We start from the raw sequence: 17,815 nt of genomic DNA on the forward strand, positions 1-17,815 counted from the left end.
GAAAATAAGGCACGGATGCACTTAAGCTTCCCAGTTTCACAGAGATACTCTGTAGGTTGACGAATCTCGTTTGTATATCTTTTAAAACAAACTAGGTCACATCATATTCCGTGAGTCTTTTTTATTTTCCATCATTTACTTGTAGAATTTTATATTAGCCTCCCATCAGAGGCCTAAACTCTTCGGCATAGTTTTTGATCAAAGTGTTGGAAATGGTGTTTTGAACAGTATTTTCAAAATATCGGCCACATTTGTATTTGAAAAGCTCTAAACTCAAACACGTGTATTTGGTTTCTTAGGAATGTATTATATATGCAAAGACTTTCTTTGGTCCGGTGCATTTGTGAGTATTTAAAATGTATCGCCAGTTGCAGTTTTAAATGCAGATGTTTGAGTGCTTGTGCAGTGGTTTGAAATGCAGATGTTTGAGTGCAGATGTTTGAGTGCTTGTGCAGTTGTTTGAAATGCAGATGTTTGAGAGCTTGTGCAGCAGTTTTAAATGCAGATGTTTGAGTGCTTGTGCAGCAGTTTGAAATGCAGATGTTTGAGTGCTTGTGCAGCTGTTTGAAATGCAGATGCTTGAGTGCTTGTGCTGCAGTTTGAAATGCAGATGTTTGAGTGCTTGTGCAGCAGTTTGAAATGCAGATGTTTGAGTGCTTGTGCTGCAGTTTGAAATGCAGATGTTTGAGTGCTTGTGCAGCAGTTTGAAATGCAGATGTTTGAGTGCTTGTGCAGCAGTTTGAAATGCAGATGTTTTGAGTGCTTGTGCAGCAGTTTTAAATGCAGATGTTTGAGTGCTTGTGCAGCGGTTTGAAATGCAGATGTTTGAGTGCTTGTGCAGCAGTTTGAAATGCAGATGTTTGAGTGCTTGTGCAGCGGTTTGAAATGCAGATGTTTGAGTGCTTGTGCAGCAGTTTGAAATGCAGATGTTTGAGTGCTTGTGCAGCGGTTTGAAATGCAGATGTTTTGAGTGCTTGTGCAGCAGTTTGAAATGCAGATGTTTGAGTGCTTGTGCAGCAGTTTGAAATGCAGATGTTTGAGTGCTTGTGCGTTTTCCCCAGGCCTGCTGGATGGGCGGGCCTGTCTGTGTGAAAACGCACACGAGGCGCGTGATTCGCTGCGGTGGCCTGCGTTCGCTCAGTCACTTTACGATCTCTCCCCGCCGTTCTCGTACACTGAAAAGCTAATGTGGCATTTCTTCGAGCAAAGGCAGCTAGCCTCTGACGCGTGCGCTAGCCGAACTGTCATTACTCATTAATGCGGAGAGCGCTGTCGTCCAGGGGGAATACGCGCCGCTCCGTATCCAGGTCAAGGACAAAGCAGCGTTCTGTCCCCTGGGATTGGAGCACATGACACTTCCAGTGACAATTAAGCCTACTCAGGAACACATGGCGTGTGTGTGTGTGTGTGTGTGTGTTTATGTGTGTGTGCACATGTGCATGAGTGTGCATGCATGCATGCACGTGTCTGTGCGTGTGCTCATTTTTGTATGTGTGTGTGTGTGTGTGTGTGTGTGTGTGTGTGTGTGTGTGTGTGTGTGTGTTTGTGCGTGCTTGTGTGTGTTTGTGCGTGCTTGTGTGTGCTTGTGTGTGCTTGTGTGTGTGTGTGTGTGTGTGTGTGTTTGTGCGTGCTTGTGTGTGCTTGTGTGTGCTTGTGTGTGTGTGTGTGTGTGTGTGTGTGTGTTTGTGTGTGTGTTTGTGTGTGCTTGTGTGTGCTTGTGTGTGCTTGTGTGTGTGTACACGCATACACACCATGTGTGGGCATTCAGTGGTCTGGGTATGTCTCAAACGGTCCTCACAATGCGAGTAGTTCAGTCATGTTGACGTCTGTCTCCTAAGACGCTGTTAATATGTAGTCATGTCTAGCTCATTAAGACGTGTTTGATATGTACATTTATGCATTAATCCTGCATGAAGCATGTATGGAAGGTACACGATTTAGCATGTGCATCATGGATAAAACATGCTACATTTTATTTTTCCACCCACGCACACACAACACACACACACAGAAACACACACCCACAGGCACATACACACACACACACACACACACACATCCAACACACATCCACACTTGCGCACACACACACACAGAAACGCACACCCACACACACACACACACACAAACACACACGGAAACGCACACACAGGCAGATACACACATCCATACATGCACACACACTCACTCGCTCAGCCTCTCTCTATCTCGCTCCATGTCCTGTAAATGTCTCAGCAACACTGCAGCTAATAAAGCTGGTGCAAAATCTCTCTAAACCGCAGTTTTGTGCCCATCCCCCCTGCCCCCCCCCCCCCATTTCTACTTTTCTATCTTTTACCTTTTCCTGAGAATTCCAATCTTTTGCCAGTGTTTTTTGGTACAACATTGACAACACTCTAGTTTATTCTTCCCAAACTACAAAAGATCCTGTATTGTGTTATCCTGTGGGATAGGTTATTAATTCCTCCTCTTCCTGTCCCGCTCTCTTTTCCCCTCTCCCTCTCTCTTTCCCAGAGGCCTCCTGGCCCTCAGTAAGATGCCGGGAACACTGCCCGTGTTGTTACCCTCGGTTCGGAGGCGTTCGCTGCCCCCGTACGAACGCGCCGCTGGCCTTAATCAGGGGTTATGAAAGAGACTTGTTATGTTCCTCAGCGCCACATTGTCTTTGTGCTGGAAGGACGGAGGGGTGGAGGGGGGGGTTGTGTTGACGGGATTACAGATAAACAAGCAGATTAATAACCTGTTTGTGGGCACAGCGACGTGCGGGTTTAAGGATTTCTGGTCTCAGGGCTGGCACGGTAGATCTGGGTCGTAATCTCGCCCGCGATGAATACGTTCTGACGCGATGCGAGCGGTTGCCCGCATCTGTCAGCCACCGTGAAATCTTCCTCTTACTCGGAAAATAATTTGACTTGGGTCCGTGGAGCTGAGATGTGCAGTGTGACGTTGTCTGTGTCATGCAAGGGCCCATAAATGTCTCAGAACTCAGCAACTAATAAAGCTGGTATAAAACAAAACAAATCGTGGGATTAACCTTTTGTATGACAGTGGTAATATGCGGGCAATCCGTGCTCCTTTTAGAATGTTCATTGTTTTGGGTTGGTCTCTGTTTTCCACAGACTTGGCATAAATTCTGAAATACCCAATTGCATTTTTGGTGTTTACCTCTTATCTCAAAAACTGGTGGATTATTGAGCTGTTGACAAAAAAGTTGTTTTTTTATGAATTGTGCCAAGACGTCATTGAGAGGAAAAAACATGAACAAATGACAATAAAATGATGGAATGCTTTGTAAAAAAAATACTGTAAGAAACCTTCAAACAGCGGAAGTATCTGAGTGGTGAAGGAACGCGTGTAGTCTTACCTGTTGCTGCTGGAACGGGATTAATTTAATGTTATCTCAATTATCTGACTCCAAAATAATGTTTTAACCTTTCCTCTGTGCAGTTATGCGTAGAAGGAGACTGCAAGTGATCCTCCAGTAGTGTGGCTCTATACGGATCGCTGTCTATGGTGGGAGATGCGGACATACCTCTGGCTTGTGTAGCCTGCATACATGCAATTGTGTATCTTAATACGGCACTAGTGTATAGGTGAGTGACTATGGGGTGCAGATATCCTGAGTTCTCTGCTTATGTTAGGACCTTCAAACTGCTAGGTGTGCAGCAGTAACAGTCAAAAAGGAATGCCAGGTTAAAGTAAATGCGGTTTATTTTACAGTATGTGCAATGATGTTATAATAATAATATGTAAATATATAAAAGTAATAATATAACGATGCAAGAGAGTGTGTGTAGTGAGATGGATATACGCGAATGGCGTGTAGGAAGTCATATTTACGAGTCTACCCAAACCATTGCACTTTTCCCCTTACATGTGTATGTATACTATGTATACACAAAGATATGTAAAACCCCAAGTCGTCAAATGAAGTCACAATCATAACAGTACATTAATAATTCTGCTTACACTATCTTTGTAAGCCTATCACACCAGGTTAATCTTATATATGTATATATCTGGTTGGGCCCTGACCCATAGGTATCATGATCTTTAGCCAGCACCCCGCCACCAAAAACACCAACTTGTTCCCCTTGACATCAGTTTTCCAACAGTAGAAAACATGATTACACTGTTTTATGCAGAACCAAAGTTTTACATAGTACTGATCCAGTCAGATGTTTTGTAACTGAGCACAGTCTCTTTATCACACGCTGCTGACTCCCTGTCAGCACAGTAAACAGTCTGTTGTCTTCTGGGGACCTGATAAGGGACACACTTCCGTGAACCGCGCTACAATACTCTCCTCTCTTAGCGCTGCTCGCTCCTCAGTAATACATCACGGACTTCCTCCTAATTCTCCGTGCCTTGTTTGGCACGCCCCTTGCGTGGACCCGGGCGGCGGTTTGGGAATGCTGAGCAGAGCGCAGTGATCTCCACGCTGATGAAGAAACCAACCCCGCGCTGGTGATGAAAGACGGGAGAGGTTACTGACGCTGCTGACCGTGGGAAGTGGTCGGCAGACGTAAGGTGCAGTTCTCTTCTGTGCAGCGAGCACGGCGGATCTGCGTTAATTCACATTGGGGGGCGAGCTGGTGGCCGCTGCTTGGTTGGTGGGGAGAAGCTGTTGTTGGAAGGGTAGCGTGATCCCTCTGCATGCCGACATTAACTTGCTCACCAGTTACGTGCAGAATATCATCTCCCTCGCGTGCAGAAACGTAGACCTTCTTAATTTAAAATAACTTTCCGAGGCACGTTTCTAATGAGGTACACACACGCAGACGCACATCCCCACACCTACATACACACAGATAGATACACACACACACACATCCTTTCACACATACAGACAGACACACAGGGACACACACGCACGCACGCACATACACATCCTCTCACACCTTCTTACACGCACAGACAGACACACACACATGCTCACACACACACACACACTCACACTCACACACACACACACGCACACACACACACACACATCTTCTTACCTACATACACACAGACAGATACACACACATGCTCACCCACACACACACACACACACACACACACATCCTTTCACACACACAGACAGACACACACAGACAGACACACACACACATGCTCACCCACACATACACACACACACACACACACACACATCCTCACACCTACATACACGCACAGACAGACACACAGGGACACACACGCTACATGCACACACACACACACACACACACACACACAGCACGGGGAGGGTGGACAGGAGAGGGGTCTTCAGATGGGTCTGTTTTTATGTGAGAGGTATGTGTGAATGGCAGGAATGTGGGGTTATCAGGGGTTAATGCAGTCTGCCAGGCCTCCACAGCACGATCCGAGATATGAGGCTGGACTTTTCAACTTCCTCATTCCTGCAAAGGTTAGGGGACACGATTGTTATTTTGGTCCAGCGCTTTGAAACACCATCCCTCACTGGTCTCCAGTTCCTCACACTGCACAGTGTGTACTCTGAAGGGTGCTGTGCAGTGCGTACTCTGAAGTGCACTGCGCAGTGCATACTCTGAAGTGTGCATCCCTCACTGGTCTCCAGCTCCTCGCGCTGTGCAGTGCGTACTCTGAAGTGCTCTGCGCAGTGCGTACTCTGAAGTGCTCTGCGCAGTGTGTACTCTGAAGTGCTCTGCGCAGTGTGTACTCTGAAGTGCTCTGCGCAGTGTGTACTCTGTAGTGCGTTGTGGCCTGGAGCTCTTAGTCTGTGTGCTTTTGGTCAGGTTAATTAAAAGATAGCGCAGTAATTAAGTGAACGTGTGCAGAAGTGTGCAGACGGGCCCTGATCCTTCCGCATCCCTTCTGCTGAATCGATTTATCTGTCGCGGTGCGTTTTCTCGCTGTCCAGGGCTTGTGTTTGCAGTACTGGGGTGTGTGTGCACAGGGGTGTGGGGGAGGGGGGGGGTATGGGGGGTTGATAACTCTGAAACATGGCTGCAATCGACCTGAGCACCAGAGGAAGGCTAGCACTGTAAACTGCACACCTGACTACTAAATAGCAGCTCAATCAGATCTCTACCTGTTGAGTGAGGTGTGGCTTTGTTAGGGTTGGAATGTAAACCTACAGGACGGTAGATCTCCAGGAACAGGGTTGGGCAGCCCTGCTCTAGCTGTTGAGTGAGGTGTGCTTTGTTAGGGTTGGAGTAAAATCCTGCAGGACGGTAGATCTCCAGGAACAGGGTTGGGCAGCCCTGGTTGAAAGAACGTCTGAGAGCAGTGTGTTATCCCCGCTGACATTAACCGTTTCAAGAGCTCTGGGGAACATTGTGGCATCCCGGAAATCTGAGAGATCTGCTTTTCCCAGAATATTTTTTCTACTTGAAAACGTGTTAGCTGTGATGGCGCGGGACATTAGATGAAGCCAGCCATAGATGGGTGTGGAGCACGACTCAAAGTGCCCTGCTGCGTCCTCTTTGCCCCCGTTCCTGCTCCCGGGAAGGGGTGCAGACACACCCCAAACGCGTCCCATAAAACTTTGCTAATGTGAGACTTCCTGTCTCTTTTCAAGATGAGGCTTTATTTTGCTGAATTTTGATAGAAAAGCATTTTTTGACTCAAACAAAACCGAGGCTTTTGCATACCTCCCCCCACCCCCACATCCTTAAATCGATCCTCCTCTCTCCGTCTCTCTTCCCCCTCCCTCTCTCTCCTCCCTGCTCTCCTGTCCGCCTCTGATTTGACACGATTGCCGACGGTAAGCGCTAACCAAGTGGAGAATTAGAAAAACATTTTTCTTTTTTAAAAACTTCTTGAATTCTTCTTGAGAGAAGTTGCTCCTTCGTTACATCCCTCTCTGTCAGGAGCCTTTTATGTGAAACGGCTGCACAGGGACGAACACCACTGCGGACTGCACACGCGGTGTGAACACTGGAGTCCGCAAACTCGGCCATCTTCTGTTACCCACAGAAGATGGCACGCTCGGCTCTGAGTAGTTAGCATGTCAACACTCAGCTAATGCCTCTGTGTACAGACGGGTGATGTACTGCACTCTCTGATACTCTATCCTCCTGTTCAGTTCAGTTTACATATTCCACGTTAGCATATTCCACTCTTTTTAATACCGGGACCCAAATTAGAAACACTCTTTATATTGGGAGGGACCCAAATGAGGAATCTAGTGGCGTTCTGGGACGAGGAACAGTCACGCCCAGCCCTTCTGCGTAAGTGCCTGTCCCCAAGTCCCCGCCTGAACAAAGCCTCCATCCTCCTCCTTCCTCCTGTCTGAGTTAAGCAGCCTGAACACTAGAGCCCCCAGCCTCCGTCCTCCTGTCTGAGTTAAACAGCCTGAACACTAGAGCCCCCAGCCTCCGTCCTCCTGTCTGAGTTAAACAGCCTGAACACTAGAGCCCCCAGCCTCCGTCCTCCTGTCTGAATTAAACAGCCTGAACACTAGAGCCTCCAGCCTCCGTCCTCCTGTCTGAGTTAAACAGCCTGAACACTGGAGCCCCCAGCCTCCGTCCTCCTGTCTGAGTTAAACAGCCTGAACACTAGAGCCCCCAGCCTCCGTCCTCCTTCTGAGTTAAACAGCCTGAACACTAGAGCCCCAGCCTCCGTCCTCCTTCTGATTAAACAAGCCTCGAACACTAGCCCCACAGCCTCCGTCTCCTTCTGAATTAAACAGCCTGAACACTAAGCACCCAGCCTCCGTCCTCCTGTCTGTAGTTAAACAGCCTGAACACTAGACCCCCAGCCTCCGTCCTCTGTCTGAGTTAAACCAGACTGAACACTAGAGCCCCCAGCCTCGCCTCCTGTCTGGTTAAACAGCCTGAACATAGACCCCCAGCCTCCGTCCTCCTGTCTGAGTTAAACAGCCTGAACACTAGAGCCCCCAGCCTCCGTCCTCCTGTCTGAGTTAAACAGCCTGAACACTAGAGCCCCCAGCCTCCGTCCTCCTGTCTGAATTAAACAGCCTGAACACTAGAGCCCCCAGCCTCCGTCCTCCTGTCTGAATTAAACAGCCTGAACACTAGAGCCCCAGCCTCCGTCCTCCTGTCTGAATTAAACAGCCTGAACACTAGAGCCCCCAGCCTCCGTCCTCCTGTCTGAGTTAAACAGCCTGAACACTAGAGCCCCCAGCCTCCGTCCTCCTGTCTGAGTTAAACAGCCTGAACACTAGAGCCCCCAGCCTCCTGTCCTCCTGTCTGAGTTAAACACCTGAACACTAGAGCCCCAGCCTCCGTCCTCCTGTCTGATTAAACAGCCTGAACACTAGAGCCCCCAGCCTCCGTCCTCCTGTCTGAATTAAACAGGCTGAACACTAGAGCCCCCAGCCTCCGTCCTCCTCTCTGAGTTAAACAGCCTGAACACTAGAGCTCCCAGCCTCCGTCCTCCTGTCTGAGTTAAACAGCCTGAACACTAGAGCCCCCAGCCTCCGTCCTCCTGTCTGAATTAAACAGCCTGAACACTAGAGCCCCCAGCCTCCGTCTCCTGTCTGATTAAACAGCCTGACACTAGAGCCCCAGCCTCCGTCCTCCTGTCTGAGTTAAACAGCCTGAACACTAGAGCCCCCAGCCTCCGTCCTCCTGCTGATTAACAGCCTGAACACTAGACCCCAGCCTCCGTCCTCCTGTCTAATTAAACAGCCTGACACTAGCCCCAGCCTCCGTCCTCCTGTCTGAATTAACAGCCTGAACACTAGAGCCCCCAGCCTCCGTCCTCCTGTCTGAATTAACAGCCTGAACACTAGAGCCCCCAGCCTCCGTCCTCCTGTCTGATTAAACAGCCTGAACACTAGAGCCCCCAGCCTCCGTCCTCCTGTCTGATTAAACAGCCTGAACACTGAGCCCCCACCTCCGTCTCCTGTCTGATTAAACAGCTGAACCTAGACCCCCAGCCTCCGTCCTCCTTCTAGTTAAACAGCCTGAACACTAGAGCCCCCAGCCTCCGTCCTCCTGTCTGAGTTAACAGCCTGACCTAGCCCCCAGCCTCCGTCCTCCTGTCTGAATAAACAGCCTGAACACTAGAGCCCCCAGCCTCCGTCTCCTGTCTGAGTTAAACCCTGAACACTAGAGCCCCAGCCTCCGTCCTCCTGTCTGAGTTAAACAGCCTGAACACTAGGCCCCAGCCTCCGTCTCCTGTCTGATTAAACAGCCTGAACATAGAGCCCCCAGCCTCCGTCTCTGTCTGAGTTAACAGCCTGAACATAGAGCCCCCAGCCTCCGTCCTCCTGCTGAGTTAAACAGCCTGAACACTAGAGCCCCCAGCCTCCGTCCTCCTGTCTGATTAACAGCCTGAACACTAGAGCCCCCACTCCGTCCTCCTGTCTGAGTTAAACAGCCTGAACACTAGAGCCCCAGCCTCGTCCTCTGTCGAGTTAACAGCCTGACACTGAGCCCCACCTCCGCCCCTGTCTGAGTTAAACAGCCTGACACAGGCCCACAGCCTCCGTCCTCCTGTCTCAATAAACAGCCTGAACACTAGAGCCCACTCGCCTCCTGTTGATTAAACAGCTGAACATAGAGCCCCCAGCCCCGTCTCTTCATTAAACACTAACATAGAGCCCAGCCTTTCCTGTCAGTTAAACAGCCTGCACAGACCCACCTCCGTCCTCCTGCTGAAAGCTGAACACTGAGCCCAGCTGTCCTCCTTCTGAAAAACAGGCTGAACACTAGAGCCCGCCTCCGTTCCTTGAGTAAACGCCTGAACCTGGCCCCAGTCCGTCCTCCTGCTGAGTTAAACACCGACACTAGAGCCCCAGCTCCGTCTCCGCCTGATTAAACAGCTGACACTAGAGCCCAGCCCTCTCCTGTCTGAGAACAGCCTGAACACTAGAGCCCACAGCCTCCTTCCTCCTGTCTGATAAACAGCCTGAACACTAGAGCCCCCAGCCTCGTCCTCCTGTCTGAATTAAACAGCCTGAACACTAGACCCCAGCCTCCGTCCTCCTGTCTGAATTAAACAGCCTGAACACTAGAGCCCCCAGCCTCCGTCCTCCTGTCTGAATTAAACAGCCTGAACACTAGAGCCCCCAGCCTCCGTCCTCCTGTCTGAATTAAACAGCCTGAACACTAGAGCCCCCAGCCTCCGTCCTCCTGTCTGAGTTAAACAGCTGACACTGGAGCCCCCAGCCTCCGTCCTCCTTCTGAGTTAACAGCCTGAACACTGGAGCCCCAGCCTCCGTCCTCCTGTCTGAGTTAAACAGCCTGAACACTAGAGCCCCCAGCTCCGTCCTCCTGTCTGAGTTAAACAGCCTGAACACTGAGCCCCCGCCTCCGTCCTCCTGTCTGATTAAACAGCCTGAACACTGGAGCCCCCAGCCTCCGTCCTCCTGTCTGAATTAAACAGCCTGAACACTAGAGCCCCAGCCTCCGTCCTCCTGTCTGAGTTAAACAGCCTGAACACTAGAGCCCCCAGCCTCCGTCCCCCTGTCTGAGTTAAACAGCCTGAACACTAGAGCCCCAGCCTCCGTCTCTGTCTGAGTTAAACAGCCTGAACACTAGAGCCCCAGCCTCCGTCCTCCTGTCTGAGTTAAACAGCCTGAACACTAGAGCCCCAGCCTCCGTCCTCCTGTCTGAGTTAAACAGCCTGAACACTAGAGCCCCCAGCCTCCGTCCTCCTGTCTGAGTTAAACAGCCTGAACACTAGAGCCCCCAGCCTCCGTCCTCCTGTCTGAGTTAAACAGCCTGAACACTAGAGCCCCCAGCCTCCGTCCTCCTGTCTGAGTTAAACAGCCTGAACACTAGAGCCCCCAGCCTCCGTCCTCCTGTCTGAGTTAAACAGCCTGAACACTAGAGCCCCCAGCCTCCGTCCTCCTGTCTGAATTAAACAGCCTGAACACTAGAGCCCCCAGCCTCCGTCCTCCTGTCTGAGTTAAACAGCCTGAACACTAGAGCCCCCAGCCTCCGTCCTCCTGTCTGAATTAAACAGCCTGAACACTAGAGCCCCCAGCCTCCGTCCTCCTGTCTGAGTTAAACAGCCTGAACACTAGAGCCCACAGCCTCCGTCCTCCTGTCTGAATTAAACAGCCTGAACACTAGAGCCCACAGCCTCCGTCCTCCTGTCTCAATTAAACAGAAATGCACCTGGTGGCCAGGCTGCGTGCTCTTCTACTAAAATAAATAAAAAAAGAATAAATTATGGCAGTTGGACATAGTTTGCCGCAGACCGTATTTTGGTGTCTTCTCCCGAAAGGAATTTTTGTTATGTTTGGTTGTCGTAGCTGATTAATTTCTTCAGAGAATTTGGGGGAGGTATTTATGTGTGCCGGAGAGATAATTGGGGCGGGTGAGGAGAGAGTGGGACTCTCTGTCTGTGCCTCTTCCTGGTTTCAGTCATCACACCTGTTCTCTGTGGACTGCCAGGTGCGTTTGCGGCCGCCTGTTTGGAAGGCATGCTGGAGTTTAGATTGCTAATGTTCCTCTGTTGTGCTGCTTTTTATCTGCCAAGGTTTTCTGCTGGGGATTAGTCTCAATATGGAGCTCAGTAAATTTACAATCTGTTGTTACCTCAAAAAAAGTGGTCAAACTACACATTCTCATTCGCTGGGTCAATATAAAAAAGTTGTTGAAGTCATTGTTTTTGTAGACTTTGATGTTTTGTGGCAAGTAGTTCCAGGGTGTCTTGTCCTGTGTGGAGCTGGGTGCTCTCCAGCGCCTCCTACTGGTGGCAGCGTGGACCGGCCTGTTTCAGACAAACCCGGAGTTTGAGTGTTTTTTGTCCCTCTCGGGGGGGGGGGGGGGGCGGGCGGACTTGCGACGCGAACTTGCGTGAACTCCGCGGAGTTCTGGGAGGGATCTTTCGGTGAGCGTTTTATCTGGCGCTCTATTCTGGGCGTGTGATGGAGGGCCCTGTGGTTCAGACTCGTAAACTTGGGCTGCAGCGCTGTCTCCCCCCCCCCCGCCCCCCCCGGTGTACAGAACGGTTTCGGTCCTGCAGCTACAGGCGCGCTCAGTGGCTGTGTGATTTAGCGTCCCAGACATCGCCCCCCCCCCCCCCCCAAAACCACCCTCTCGGGTTTTAGCGTCTAGTCCTTCACGCCGATTTGAATCAGGTGCTTTATTTGGTTTCCTTGTTTGGTGGTTTTTTTTTTTTTTTGGTGACGTGCTTGGGGCGTACGAACGATCAGAGGTGCGATGATTTGATAGAGTTTTGCTCAGGGGTCAGGGCGTCGTGCTCGGTAAAGAAGGCTTTATCCAGGCGTTAATTATCCAGTGGAAAGCCTTCCTCAGATTACTGCTCACAGAGATGTCTCAGTAATTGCTTGGGACAAATTTGTCTCCACTTTTAAATGCAGGGGTAATCAAGCCTTGGTTCCAGATCTCAGGGAAACACCCAGCATGCAGGACTAAATGAAACGCTTTACATTCTCCACACTCTCTCTCTCCTTCTCCTCTCTCCCCTTTCTCTCTCTCTCTCAGATTCAGATGTTCTTTATTGGCATGACAATACATTGTATCATATTACTGTGTATTGCAGCAGTACGAATAGTAACAATACAGAAACAGCATTTAATATCTGATGACACAAAGTGGTTATGATATTATCATATTTATTATGTTGTCAAACATTTAACAATGTTTTCTCTGACTCTCTCTTCCCCTCTCTCTCTCGCTCCCCCTCCCCCCCTCTCTGACTCTTTGTCCTCTCTCTCTCTCTCCACCCCATCTCTCTCTCTCTCTCTCTCTCTCTCTCTCTCTCTCTGACTCCCCCCCCCTCTCTCTCTCTCTCTCTCTCTCTCTCTCTCAGTGCTGCATTGATAACTATGAGGACATGGTGAAGATCCTTCTGAACCGCGGGGCGAGCGTGAACGCTCAGGACAACGAGCTGTGGACGCCGCTGCACGCTGCGGCCACCTGCGGCCACGCTGGTCTGGTCAAGATCCTCATCAGCCAGTGAGTCACTGCGCCGAAGAGTCACAGCTACATAGAGTCACAGCTCCATAGAGTCAGAGCTCCTTAGAGTCAGAGCTCCATAGAGTCACAGCTCCAGTGAGTCAGAGCTCCATAGAGTCAGAGCTCCATAGACTCAGAGCTCCATAGAGTCAGAGCTCCATAGACTCAGAGCTCCATAGACTCAGAGCTCCATAGAGTCACAGCTCCAGTGAGTCAGAGCTCCATAGAGTCAGAGCTCCATAGAGTCAGAGCTCCATAGAGTCAGAGCTCCATAGAGTCACAGCTCCAGTGAGTCAGAGCTCCATAGAGTCAGAGCTCCATAGAGTCAGAGCTCCATAGAGTCAGAGCTCCATAGACTCAGAGCTCCATAGAGTCAGAGCTCCATAGACTCAGAGCTCCATAGAGTCAGAGCTCCAGTGAGTCACAGCTCCAGTGAGTCAGAGCTCCATAGAGTCAGAGCTCCATAGACTCAGAGCTCCATAGAGTCAGAGCTCCATAGACTCAGAGCTCCATAGACTCAGAGCTCCATAGAGTCACAGCTCCAGTGAGTCAGAGCTCCATAGAGTCAGAGCTCCATAGAGTCAGAGCTCCATAGAGTCAGAGCTCCATAGACTCAGAGCTCCATAGAGTCAGAGCTCCATAGACTCAGAGCTCCATAGAGTCAGAGCTCCAGTGAGTCACAGCTCCAGTGAGTCAGAGCTCCATAGACTCAGAGCTCCATAGACTCACAGCTCTATAGACTCACAGCTCTATAGACTCAGAGCTCCATAGAGTCAGAGCTCCATAGACTCAGAGCTCCATAGACTCAGAGCTCCATAGACTCAGAGCTCCATAGAGTCAGAGCTCCATAGACTCAGAGCTCCATAGACTCAGAGCTCCATAGACTCAGAGCTCCATAGAGTCAGAGCTCGGCACCACCCTGCCCCACCCCCCCTTTGTTCTCTACGCTTTATACATGTCATTTTGCTTCTTTGCTCATAATTATGAAAATAAATATGTGTTTATACTGGTACTCTGAACAATGACTTCTGTTTGCATGTGCCAGAGGAAACTGGTAATACACCACTAGAGGCGTGATGTGACTGCACAAGCTGCTTTGGTGTTATTTGAAGTGTGTTTTCATGCTGGAAACCAAAAACTCACAAGTGCTCCAACACAGCCATTACACAGCCTGTGGGGCGTCAGAAACGTGTTAAGCATCTTGCTTAAACCTGGGCTGTGGAAAGCACACACTATAACAGAAATAATATCAGAAACAGCAGAAAGTGAGCTGCCCTTTTAATGACAGGGGGAATCCAGGCAGTTAAGAGCTGCTCTGATCCTGCATTACTGAACACAGAACACACTGTCACGCTGGAATATTCACAGTATGAATAAAATTTGATTTGTATTTACACAGTAGGGAGATAGATTAAACACACAAATTTGGGGGTCTGCTGGGTATAACAGGTTCAGTCCACACTGAACACTGTCAATGCACACTGAACACTGTTAATTAACACTGAACACTGTCAATGCCCACTGAACACTGTTAATTAACACTGAACACTGCCAATCCCCACTGAACACTGTTCATTAACACTGAACACTGTCAATGCACACTGAACACTGTCAGTGCACACTGAACACTATCAGTGCACACTGAACACTTTCAGTGCACACTGAACACTGTCAGTGCACACTGAACACTATCAGTGCACACTGAACACGTTCAATGCACACTGAACACTGTCAATGCCCACTGAACACTGTCAGTGCACACTGAGCACTATCAATGCACGCTGAACACTATCAGTGCACACTGAACACTTTCAATGTACACTGAACACTCTAAATGCAAAATGGTTTTAGTCTTTGAAATGTTTTCACTGAAAGAGAATGAATGTTTTCCATTACATTTTTTTCCTCCATATCCTTAATGTTCAGCGTGAGTCTTAAGAATATGGAGTGGACAATCGGGGAAGTGAAAGGATTCTGTGGGCCCTGCTTTATGACCACTTCCCTCCCCCTCCCCCCCCCGCAGTGGAGCTGACCTCTTGGCGGTTAATTCCGACGGAAACATGCCCTACGACCTGTGCGAAGACGACCCCACGCTGGACATCATAGAGACGGCCATGGCTAACCGCGGTGAGCTGGCGGGGGCCGGACCTGGTCAGGAGGACCGCGGTCCGCGGCGGCTGCGGCAGCCGGTCGTGATGTCATCTGCGAGTGTGTCTTTGGGATTCTGAGATTAATTCCTTCAGTGTTAATCAATAGGAACGTTTTAAATATGAAATCTTAAATATCTCAAACATTATTTGAGCTATTGACACAAAAAGCAGAAACAGTGCAATCCCACACTAGCTGAAGCTGCTGAAGGTAACAGTAAGTTGGCTCTTTCAAGCCAACATAAACTACGTAATTACATAAACAAATAAGCACAATTGAACTACAATAAAAATGGTGGAGGTGTTACACCTGGTGTAGCATGGTTTACAGAGGTTTAAAACCGCGACCTGTACTACATATGAAATACATACATGCAAAAACACATATTTCAAACATACATATTTGCATTACTGCCTTTCCCTTGCTCTCGGTTCCTATCACATGTTTTTATACTTTAAGGTGAGCAAGTCATGCTGCATCCCAGAGAGCCTGGGGAATGGTTGCAGTTGCGTTGTCATAACGTGCGCTTGTCACTCTTTTCCCATTGGCTCACACTGCCTGGGGGGAGGGGCTTAGTGGTGTGAGTGAGGCCTTGTATGGACAGGCTAATACAGAACAAGCTAAGTGGAGCCGCCCAGCACAGCTCATGTCTGTCGGTACGTTCCTAGCGCCGTACCTGTGGGTACCTTCACACGTCCGACCGGTGAACAGCCGGGCGTTATAGTATAGACCTCCCTGGGCTGCTGGGAGCGAACTGAGCGCGCTCAGAGCAATCCCCCGTTGATCCGGCCGGTCAGTGCGAGTGCGGCCCCTCCCCTTGCGTGTGACTGGCGGATCAGCAGAGGCCCGGAGATTAGGGCGGGGCCGGGACAGGCCGTGCAGCACACGTGAGGGGTGCATTGTGTGTTACCGGGGGTAACGAGGCCATGTGGGGGGATCGCTGGGGGAGGAGCCCCATGCTAATCCCTCTCTCTGACCTCACAGGAGGGTTCCCCAATTACCCAGCACTCCACAGTGACTCATTCCTACGGCTGGACTGATATTCTGCTGTTCAGTTTAATAAAAAAAGGGGCTTCTCGCTGCGAGCTCGGGTGTCATCGAAGCTTAACGCTTGCACCGTTAATTATGGCATTGATTCATTTTTAATTACAGCTGCTCAGATGCTGGTACAAACCCGGAGAATTTTAAACTGGATATGCTACCGAGCAAAACTTAAAATCGTGAGAGAAGTTCTGAATGTTGGTGAAAACAGTCGTTTCTTTTAAAATTGTCATGGACGTTTGCTGAATGAAGATTTAAAGCACTTCAACGTGCTAATTAGCTGAAGCATCTCATCAGTGAAAGAAGTGAGTCGTTACCCATGACACTGTAATCAGTCTCAGTGGGTGGTCCCTCCCCGGGCTGTTTTTAGGAAGGCGGGTCTCTTGACAGGGTGAAGATGTGGAACTTCAGCGGACTGCTCCCCCGGTGATTGACGGTGTCATGCTCTTCTGATTGACAGGTATCACTCAGGAGATGATCAACGAGACGCGGGCCTCTGTGGAGCGGAGGATGCTGGGAGATATACAGGCCCTGCTCCGGGACAATGAAGACGTCAACCTGCAGGACTCACAAGGGGCTACGCTGGTGAGACATGCAACACCCCTACCCCAATGCCAGTACTGTCAATCAACCAACCAGCCAATCAGAAAACCAACCAGTCACTTACTCACAACCAGCCAATCAGCAAACCAACCAATCTCCTGCTCACAACCAGCCAATCAGCAAACCAACCAGTCACCTGCTCACAACCAGCCAATCAACAAACCAACCAGTCACCTACTCACAACCAGCCAATCAGCAAACCAACCAGTCACCTACTCACAATCAGCAAACAACCATCACTACTCAATCAGCAAACCAACCAGTCACCTACTCCACAACCAGCCAATCAGAAACCAACCAGTCACCTACTCACAACCACAATCACACAATCACAGTCACTATCACACAGCCATCAACAACAATCAAACCCACCATCAGCCAATCAGTCAGCTACTATCAGAAACCAACCAGTCATGCAATCAACCAGTAACCTGATCAATCAACCAACCAATCAGACAAAATCAGAACAGTCACATTAAAAATACAAACCCCAACGTCCATAACATATTAACCAACCATTTCATTCAGTTGCCATACTGTCATAAAGCAATGTAAACACTCAGTCAATCATCCAATTAACCCTCCTTTCAAACAATCATTCAATCAGCCAATCAACCAATCAGCCAACCGATCAGTCACTTAACCAGTCAATCAATCAATCAACCAGCCAGTCAGCCAATCAATCAGCTAACCTATCAGTAAACCAACCAGTCATGCAATCAATAAACCGATCAATCAATCAGTCAGCCAATCAGAAAATATTCATTGTTCAGTTGTGAATTTAAAAAAAATAATGCCAAACAGTGTGAAAATGTATTTCTGTCAGGGTTGCATTCAAGGTTAATCTAAAAGGTGAGGTTAAAGCATATCACCTGTGTTTGGTTACTGCAGTGTGTTAGTGCAGAGCAGCAGGGGTGGGATGGGGGGGAGAAGGGGGTGGGGCACGAGGGGGGAGGTGTGGGGGAGGGGAAAGGAAAATAGGGAAGCCGGAGCACTATTAAACCGATAGGCTAACTTCCCCTTATGAGGACAGCAAGTAATGTCTGGGCACACCCGGCCCTGGCATTTCCTCCTTTGTTCAGATTAGGGCTTCTGTTGCCAAAACACACTTTGGTCCAGCTTTTCCCCTTCTGGATGTGTTCAGAGTGTTCACT

The 17,815-nt window shown here is 49.4% G+C and overlaps 1 protein-coding gene across 2 annotated transcripts in view; it reads left to right on the plus strand.

The window, feature by feature from the left end:
* ppp1r16b (protein phosphatase 1, regulatory subunit 16B) overlaps positions 1 to 17,815 on the plus strand; it is an 89,121-nt gene that overhangs the window by 60,108 nt on the left and 11,198 nt on the right. For both annotated transcript variants that reach the window (XM_064304904.1, XM_064304903.1), the window contains exons 4-6: positions 12,724 to 12,869; positions 14,893 to 14,996; positions 16,519 to 16,643. In XM_064304904.1, the coding sequence (XP_064160974.1) occupies positions 12,724 to 12,869; positions 14,893 to 14,996; positions 16,519 to 16,643 (375 nt within the window). The remainder of the gene's footprint in view (positions 1 to 12,723; positions 12,870 to 14,892; positions 14,997 to 16,518; positions 16,644 to 17,815) is intronic.

This window comes from Anguilla rostrata, chromosome 13 (genome assembly GCF_018555375.3).
Source record: "Anguilla rostrata isolate EN2019 chromosome 13, ASM1855537v3, whole genome shotgun sequence".
In the NCBI taxonomy this organism is placed as follows: Eukaryota; Metazoa; Chordata; class Actinopteri; order Anguilliformes; family Anguillidae; genus Anguilla; species Anguilla rostrata.